The sequence below is a fragment of the Astyanax mexicanus genome, chromosome 4 (genome assembly GCF_023375975.1).
Source record: "Astyanax mexicanus isolate ESR-SI-001 chromosome 4, AstMex3_surface, whole genome shotgun sequence".
Classification (NCBI taxonomy): Eukaryota; Metazoa; Chordata; class Actinopteri; order Characiformes; family Acestrorhamphidae; genus Astyanax; species Astyanax mexicanus.
The window spans coordinates 37,129,352-37,139,004 of NC_064411.1; the positions used below are offsets into that span (position 1 = coordinate 37,129,352).

General features: G+C 38.9%; 1 protein-coding gene across 1 annotated transcript; it reads right to left on the minus strand.

The window, feature by feature from the left end:
* Positions 1–502: 502 nt before the first annotated feature.
* On the minus strand, positions 503–6,340 carry buc (bucky ball). The gene is made up of 7 exons (XM_022679139.2): positions 6,188–6,340; positions 5,990–6,046; positions 3,737–3,895; positions 2,111–3,643; positions 1,781–1,897; positions 1,170–1,283; positions 503–1,094 (listed from the first exon to the last, which is right to left on the minus strand). Exons 2-7 carry the CDS (start codon positions 5,994–5,996, stop codon positions 1,063–1,065), a joined length of 1,962 nt encoding a protein of 653 aa, XP_022534860.2. The 5' UTR covers positions 5,997–6,046; positions 6,188–6,340; the 3' UTR covers positions 503–1,062.
* Positions 6,341–9,653: the final 3,313 nt, after the last annotated feature.

The window sequence follows — 9,653 nt, forward strand, 5'->3', positions numbered from 1 at the left end:
CATAGCTAGGCCTAGTTTTTCACCCACTACTGAAAAAGAACCATCTGCTGCAAAATGTAATTACTTCTCATTCACATTGATTATGGGCTCTTAATGTTTACCCAGCAGTTGGCCTAATAAACAGAGCACTGCATGTTCTTCTCAAAAGAACATAACTAAAACATAACCAGCTGATTTGTGTTTGAGTGCAAACTGAAAATGGAAAGAGAGCCATCTGCTGGAAGACTCAAGTGATTATTCTCTAATTTCAATTGGGCCCTTGAAAAAAATATTAAAATTAAAGTTTTAATATAGTATCCCGCTTGTTTGGTACGTATGGATAAGTTAAAAGGCCGAAACAGCCATTAACATTTGCCTTTAGCAAGGGACTGGCAAAGCCTTTTTTTTTATTTTAGTAATACCTGCAAAGCCTTCCTTGGGACATCCACTTTATGACAGTAAAAAGACACAAACTGCAAAATGTTATGGTGGTCTTTGAAAGAAGGAAGCTGAGCCACTCAAGTGCAATGCAAAGAATTTAATGACACCCCTGTGCAAGTAAATGCATGTTAGCTGCACATCAACATTACACTGCAAGTTAAAAAAGGTTCACAACAATAAAAAAGGGCACATCTGGACTAGGCTCGGCCAGAGCACCTATTTTTCCTCTTTTATCACTTTGCGCTGCCTTTCCAAAGCCCAGGCTTTAGAAACTGAGAATCATTTCCATGGACCATGCTTTGAGAAAAAAAAAAAGCTAACCATAAACACGCTCAGCTCAGGCTAGGCCCACACCTCCCAGATCCAGCCTCAGTAGAGTACAGTCAGGAACAAGCAGGTCAAAGCATGCCCCAGAGACATCACCCTCAGACACGATTAAGATGAATGCACAGCACTCAAAAGTAAAGCAGGGTGAGCTTTGGAAAGGCAGTCATCTGCTACAAGACTACCCATTTACAATCCACATAAATATCAGTGCTTATTTATTATAGTAGTGATCTTTTTAGTGAGTTTCACAGTGCAATAGTGCATTCAATTTTTTAGGTAATACATTCAAGTATTAAAGCAGTGCATAGCATTGTTTTAGTATCTTGTGCCTCTTCTTTTCATAGATCCTAGGAAAAAAAGGAAAAACAAAAGTTAACCAGTTGGGTAAAACAAAAACTTTTCTTAGCCAAACATATGCTTACCTCTGCCCCTTTGGCAGTAGGAAAACTCTGCCTCATCATGGTCGTCATACTCATTTCTTCTTGGCCTCTGTTGACCAAACGTCTTACAGGAAGGTCTCCTGCGTCCAGGTCTCCCTACGATAAACAATGAAGGCAGGAAAAAGTCAGGGTCAGTTGCACAGATGTACCAACTAAACTCAAACATTAAATCAACTGGGAACTGATATTTGATGACAGTATTTTCCCACCTACAAAAGGAGCACATCCCCCTTGGTTTTGTTTCCTCCACAAAAAGAGGAAACCAAAGGGTTCCAACTTAGACTTGAGTTATTTACAGCTGCTGTCCTTTGGGCAAAACATTCCAAGCTAAAGTGAACCTGAACAGCCATTTTTAATCAAACTGGCACAGTTACATCACATTCTCTAGACCCCTACTCTCATGGGACTAATGCAGTTGTTTTGGTGTGCACCAGCTTGCAATTACTGCATTCACATCTGCCCAAACAAATCACAAAAACAAAGCATGAAAAAGAACCAGAGTCTGTTTTAACCAACCTTCAAAAGCACAAGTGTGGCGCAAAAAAAAAAAAAAAAACTAAATTAAAAAACTCCAGAACTGCCCGAATGCCTACCTTTTTCTTGAAGCCCATTCCCTTGCCGACAGGGCCTTGACCTCTGTTTGCCACTGCAGTTCATCCAGCCTTCCTGGTCCAATAAATCTCCTTGTCGAATTTCACGCCACTGATGTTCTAAAAACCAAATGAAAACCTTGCTTCAGAAAAGTGCAAAATATAGGTACTGACAAACTGGATACTTTTTGCAAGTGCTACCTACCTGTAGTTAATTAATTTAAATTTTAATCAAAATTTGACTCAACAAGAGAAGTCACTCATGATCATGTGACCCAAAGGTATAAAATGTAGTTTGGCACAATAAGACCAGTCATCAAAGAGACTACTCACCAAAGCAAGGCCTGGACTGGCCACCCCTTTGTCCTTTTCCTTTGAACCTCTCTGCTTTTGCAGTCACATGAAACTGCTCTTCAGATTCTCCTCTGCCATGTCCTTGGTCCAGCTCACTCACCTCCACTCCTTCCTGCACCTTCCTAGCTTTGTGTTTGCCAGCTTGCCTACCACAAGAGGCCAAAGCATGCCTGGAAGCATGCTGCCTCATCACTACGTTCTGAGGTTCACAGGTGCTTGGCCCTTCTCCATGTTGCTCCAGTTCACACTCACAGTCTTGATCAGACATTGCCCGATCCACATTCTTCTCCAAGTAGCCATAGTGCTCTGTAAGGTTGGTCTCATCTTCATCTGGCAGGCTTGCTCCACAGCAAGCACAAGTTTTGGCACAAATCGAGCAGGAGTCATCATCTCCAGTCTCCTTCTCTGGGCAGGTGGGAGCAGCACTGGTTTCAGCCAATTTGCCCACACCTACACAAACCTGGCCAGGCATTATTTCGTCTTCCACATCAGTAGAGAACATCTCGTCTCTGGAGGAAAGCTCATCGAGGGAAGGGCTGAGGACACTTTGACGTTCTTGGGCGACTTGAGGGCAATAGCTATAGGAGCATACACTGCTAAAAGAGTATGCCTTAGTAGGGAGAACGGAAGACGCGGCATCCACATACACCAGTGGGTTGACCTCCTTCTGAATTTCCAAGCCAGTGGTGGACTTATTGCATGGCAAGTGGAGGATCTGGTATGAAAATTCCTGTTCTAGTGTAGTCTGCAGTAGAGGATCAATAACCTCTGCAGGCTCAGGAGGCACATTTTCCACTTGGTCCAAGGCCTTTTCCTCACACAGATCAGATTTCTCATTTATCTCAGAAACACAAGTGCCAGAATCATGGCCCTCTGATGAACCCAAACAGTTTTTGTTGCCAAGAACATCTGAGGCACGTATGCCATCAGATTTCTCGATATCAAGGCATGGTTGCTCTGTTTCTTGCTGATTGCCATCTCTTTCCTGAGTATGTTTGTCCTCGTGGACAGACGAGCTACCAATAGGAAACACGCCTGACAGAGCACAGTCTTCTAGTCGGCCTTGGCTCGATTCTACATCATACACAGCAGAGTCGTTCAAGGTCACAGGTCTTACCCCTTCCTCTTGCCCTGCCTTTGAAAGCTCAGAAGCAGATTCCATTGCTAGCTTAGCATCAGCACAGTTCAATTTCTCCACCACATGAGTGTAGGAGAACACACCACATTTTTTGACAGCTCCAGACTTCTCACAGGCTTTGGAACCATCCAAACTGTTTAGGAGTTTGCTGACTGAATCCCCAGGCTCTGTCTGGGCTTCAGAAGACATGGTTTCTCTGTGTACGCTCATTTGCTGGAAATGCTGCCGGAAATGGAGGTCATAGGAGGCAACTGAGGGATAAAGGGGAGTCATCCTTCTGCAGTCAGTCGGCTGCATGGGCGCATGTGGAACCACGTAACCAGGGTACTGCATATATTGATATGGGGGCAAACACGGACGCCCAAAAGGGAAGGCTACGGAAGGGAAGGCAAACAAAGAGTCAGAATTACAAGTCGAAACCACACCTTACAGCTACAACAGGCAAAAAAAAAAGGATTTTTTTTTACCTGGCCCTGGGAAGCCATACTGTCCACCAAATGGATCCATAGGCCACTGATACATGAAATAAGGTTGAGATGGTGGTTGAACATAGAAAAATGGTCTAGTGTGGTTAACTTCTTGTTGTGGTTGCTCGACATCTGTTGCTTGTGAGGTACTGTTTACTTCTAATGAAGAAACAGAAGAATAGGTTTAGAGAAAAGTTTAAAGAAAAGAAAAAGCACAAGAAAATAAAGAAAAAGTTGCTCAATGTCTGCATAATTTAATAATTCAAAGTAGATCTTTGTTTAAGGTTGCACTTAGGCCATGTTCACATTTCCAGGCTAAATTCATTTTCTAATTATATTTAAGACACTTTGATTACAGTCACAATACAAACCCTATTGACCAATTGCTCAAGTTTTTTGCCCAGATCCTATTTCAAATGGCATGTTATTAAAGAAACAGGAAGTGTTGGCATTTCCTGTTGGCATGCAACAGGAAGCCAGACACTGGTAGAGAGTCAGAATTTGGCGCAACACTTATGTTGGCAATGGCCAACAAATGTCAAAAGACAAGAGACATTAGAGCTGATCTAACCTTTCACAATTTAAAAAAGGATCAGATTCTACATTCTTAAAAAAACAAAATGAAATTGGAGCCTGGAAATGTGAAAATAACCTTACCAACTCCAAGTGGTGGGGATTGGAATCAGGGATCCTAACGTGTACAATTTCACACATTAAAAAATTTGCCACCCCAAAACCACTATTGAACCTGAAAAGTAAATCTGGGACAGGGATAAAATATCAAATTTCTTTAAAAACCATTACATTACAACACCCTGCATCTTACAACACATGCACTCCTGCATAGTAGGCAGACTGGCAGCATGGCAAGCACAAACAGGCTAAACTGGTTTTGGTTAAGTTTTGTTTGCATTTGCTGGATTAGCTAGTACACAAATATGATCACCCTCACCAAACTGGTCAACCAGCACGACAAATAGTGTCCAAGCATGACCAAAATCAAAAATTTTCAGACACCAAGAACTCATGCCTACCACAATACAGTTGGAACCTGAAACCATTCACTACCACTGTTAATAGCTTTGGTAGAGTGTGTTTGAAAGCCAAACCGTTCAGGAGAGCTTTGTTTAATTACAGAATAATCAACCAAAAACCACATTGCATTAACTATATTTTTGTGAAGGGGCAGTGAAGTATCTTCTTACCAAAACCCAGCAAGAGTTAGTTAACCAGCTTCTTTAGTAGTATACAGTCTGTTTTGGCTGAATGACCAAATTTGAGCCAGCTTTAACCATCAAACTTGCAAATGTTAGCCCTGAGCTGGGTTCTGAAACAGGGATATTTATATTTTAGCCAAAACAGTCTCAATAGAGATGTTCATAAACCAGTCATAGGCACCAGGCAATATAGTCTAAACAGAATAGTGGAAACAAAACAGCCTTCCAGAGTAAGGCATAATTAACTGACCAGGCAAATGCACCACATTACACCTTGGTGAACAGTTTTTATAATTAACCATAATAACACCATTCACCACCATTTAACCGTTCTGGTAGAGTATGTTGTTGAAGAGCATTTTACACCAAACCACTCCCTCAGGATAACTTAATTAATTACGTTCCCACCACCTAAAAAAAATCCAGCACATGTATCTCTTATTATTAAGTAAACTGCAATCATTGTTTTAAGATAGTGAGTCATTCTTTTGAGATAGTAAGTCAATGACTTACTATCTCAAAATAATGATAGTATCTCAAAATGACTTTTGATCTTTCTATTTTAAAATAGAAAGTAATTTCAAGATACTCTCATCATTTTGAGATAGTAAGTCATTATTTAAGATTTTTTTTTCCAAAAGCAAACCCATCATTTTGTAATAGTAAGTCATTTTAAAATACTCTATATTGATAGTAAGCCATTATTTTAAGATAGTAAGTCATTTTGAGATAGTAAATAATTCATTATTTTAAAGACTTTTTTCTAAACGCAAACACTCGCCATTTCAAAATAATGACTTTCCATCTTACTGAAATAGTAAGTCATTATTTTTAGATAGTACATCATTGATTTAAAAGCAAACACACTTACTATCTCAAAATAATGAGTTTTTTTTAATGCTGGATTAATTTATTTGAGTTAATTTTTTTTTTTTATGCTGGATTTTTGTTTATTTTAGGTGGCAGGAACAGGCTTCCATAATTTTAAAAACAAGTCACTGGGAATCCTCTTAACCATAAACCACATTATACTAACCTTCCATTTTTGTGAAAGGGAGAGGAATCTTACCACAGGATACCAAACACCGCAATACTACAGAAGAAAAACACCAAATTAGCACCAAAACTCACTGTTTAGGTAACAGAAAACCCTTTGGTTTTCTGACTTAAGCACAAAATGCTAGCTACCACTATGTGTACAAATGACTGATAACAAAAGAGGAAAAACACCAACCTTAAACGTGAACTGTGACAATTCAAAGTGGAAAATTAAGTGCACTAAACAAGAGCAACAAACTCTGTTCCAACACGCTCAACATTAAGGATTTATAAGATCCACACAAACCCTGCAGGCCAGGCCTAAACCGCCAGGTGTTCAGTATCCTCAGAGCTAGATAAATTAGCTGGGATTAACAGCAGCTGTGTGAACCGCTGCCTCCTGCCCGGCTCAGTTTCACCTGATCTTTCAGTCATGCGGATAGAAGTGTACACGGAAAAAATCAGTTCTGTGATAGTTCAGTTCAGACGAAATGAGCTGCAGATCAGGTAAAAAAAACATTCACGAAAAAAGGGCAAAGAAACATTCAGGCATTGGGACGCAGCTAATGCTCTTTATTAGCAGTCTGTGGTGAGAATTGGGAATAAAAATTGGTCATTTTCACTCATGGTTGTACAGACTTGCTATATTTCCTCGTGTAAACAATGTAAATATATTTTAAGGAGGTTTAACTTGCTCAGTTTTCAGTTTTAATGCAGTTTTATATAAAATGTAATTGATATATGATGATATGAAGAGTGTGGCTATAGGCTGAAGTTAGCTACCTATTCATCAGCGTCTTTTTTAGATTTTCTGGTCCACCTTAAATAAAGTTGAAATACCAAATGTGCCAGTAGAGAGAGAGATTGGGCCGAGCAAGACGAGTTTGGCATTTAGGCATTTACAGTGGTGTAAAAAAAAATAGTATTTGCCCTCTTACAGATTTCTTTTGTTTTTACTTTTTTTGTGCTACTGATATTTTTCTGATTAAAACTTTAATAACAAACTTTAATATCAGACAAAGTTACCCCTAAATATAAATAGTACTTTTTAAATTATAATTTGATTTATTAAAAGAATAAAAACTCTCCAAACCAATCTAGCCCTATGTGAAAAAGTGTTTGCCCCTAAATTTAATAACTTGGTTGTGCTACTCACTTCAAGCTTTGCTGATAACTGGCAGTGAGTCTTTCACATCTCTGTGGAGGAATTTTGTATCACTCTTCTTTACAGGATTGTTGTAATTCAGCCACTCTGGAGGGTTTTCAAGCATAAACAGCCTGTTTAAGGTCATGCCACAGCATCTCAATCAGACTTCTCAATCTCAATCAGTGACTAGGCCACTCCAAAACCTTCATTCTGTTTTGTATTTAGACATTCAGAGGTGGACTTGTGTTTGTGTGCTTTGGATCATTGTCCTGCTGCAGAACCCAGGTACGCCTGATCTTAAGGTTACAAACAAATTGCTAGACAATCACCTTCAGGATTGTCTGTTAAACAGCAGAATCCATGGTTCTGTCTATTACAGCAAGTTGTCCAGGCCCTGAAGCAACAAAGCAACCCCAGACCATCACACTACCACCACCATGTTATATGTTCAGAATGATTTAAATAATGTGTTAGTTTTATGCCAGATGTAACGGGACACACACCTTCCAAAAACTCCCGCTTTTGTCATGTCAGACCAAATAATATTAGCCATAGTCTTGCGGATCACCAAGATGTTTTTTGGCAAATGTGAGACTGGAAACTGTGTTCTCTTTGGTCAGCGGTGTTTTTTGTCTTGGAACTCTCCCATGGATAACAATTTTAACCAGGCTCTTTCTTATTATTGAATCATTAACACTGACCTAAACTAAGGTAAGTGACACCTACAGTTCTTTAAACATTGTTTTGGGTTCATTTGTGACCTCCTAGATAAGTTGTCCATGCCCTTTTGGAATAATTTCGGTCAGCCAGCCAGATTGGATAATCTGAAAAATGTAAAAATACAAAAAAGAAGAAAGCTGTAATGGGCAAATACTTTTACACACCAATGTACATTGAGAATAAATGGCCTGTTCTGCGTATCTCCAGTTGCCCTAACATCAAATTATCAAACAGTCTGTGGAAGTTGATACCAAATTATGAAAATAGAACTATTACAGTGTGAATAGCCTAAAGAACAAGTAATATTACTGTACCATTTTTATTAAGACTTTCTGAATAATAGTAAGTTGTTCTTACCTGTGCAACTTGTGGTTTGGTGTTTACTTGGAAAACTTGGTGTTCTCATATTTGTGCAAATATGCCACATTATTAAAGCATTAGCCTGCATAACAAATGTTAAATGTATTTATTTATTTGATACAGGCTAATTTGAGTATTTTTATTTTTTAGTAGTACATTCATTGACAAAAAATGGACCAAGAAGGCGTTGTTGAAATCAAATTCAGTGTAGTATCAGCATATGTTCTTATGATTCATGGAAGTGATTACAATATTCTGGAGAAATTATAGGTTGGGGAAAACCTGGATTGGTGGAAACCTGGAGTCTGTTAACAGGGCAAATGTTTCAAGTGTATTGTAGAGGCTTGTCTAGCAGCAACAATCTCTCACCAAAAGGTACACTAACCAAAATTAGCCTCTAAAGATTTTTTTGATAGTTAAGTGCAGGAAGCAATTTTACCAGCTGTAATCATTATCTTATCTGCCTGATACATTACTGCATGCAGAGTTTTGTAGTAATACATGTTTTTTATTGTTCCTTTTTTCCATCCAGTATATATCTAAAGAGAAGCATATAGACCAAGGATCAACTGGACAGAGGATTTTTAGTTTTGGAATGCTATTCAGGAGGAACCAACAACTAGGCAGTAGACTAAAAATAAAGTAAAAACAGTGGAAAGCAGTACAGTGATAGGTAATGTAATTAGCCTCCTATTGTTTTCTGTTATAATTGATGGTGTGTTTTTTCAAGTGCATTTAAACATTGGGAAGATAATTATTTGCAGATGACAGAGAAGAAAAATGGGCTACTGTATATGACATGTATCTGCATCCAAGACCTTCACCTTAATATAAGTGTATAATGCAATAAAAACTATATTCAAATCTAGTTGCTACCTCAAAAATGCAACACTTTTTAACCTATTTTATGTGCCAACTTGTGTGGGTGTGACAGGCGGTGGGAAAGAGGATGCAGTAAAACTAAACAGGCCCCATTGTTTATGTCTGCGCTCTTCAGTTATGTTCCTGTAGGTGGACCTGCAGCACAGTTAGGGACTTTCCCAGATCATATGTCACTACTAATCCTGGCATTCATCAAGAATTTGTACCAGTCATACTGGAGCAGGGAAACACCCAAATTGTGCCAGAAGCCAGTTATCCAGTGTTTGATCTAAAGGCATGGTTTAGGTTGTGGTTAATGTGTGTTACAGTGTTCAGGGCATATGCTTTCAGGGATATGAGATCATCATTTGTCCATCACCATTTGATCTCTGAGAAGAGCTTTTTGTTGTTGGAAACAAAAATGTGTCATGGTCTCATGGTGTATCTGCATAGCTAGTATCACAAGAGAAAGGAGAAAATGGTCCTGATGGTCCTGAATCAAAATAAAATGTGACTTTTTTAATAGTTTATAGTTTAACCATTTTTTAAATAGGTTTCCAAGATGCGGCTATCT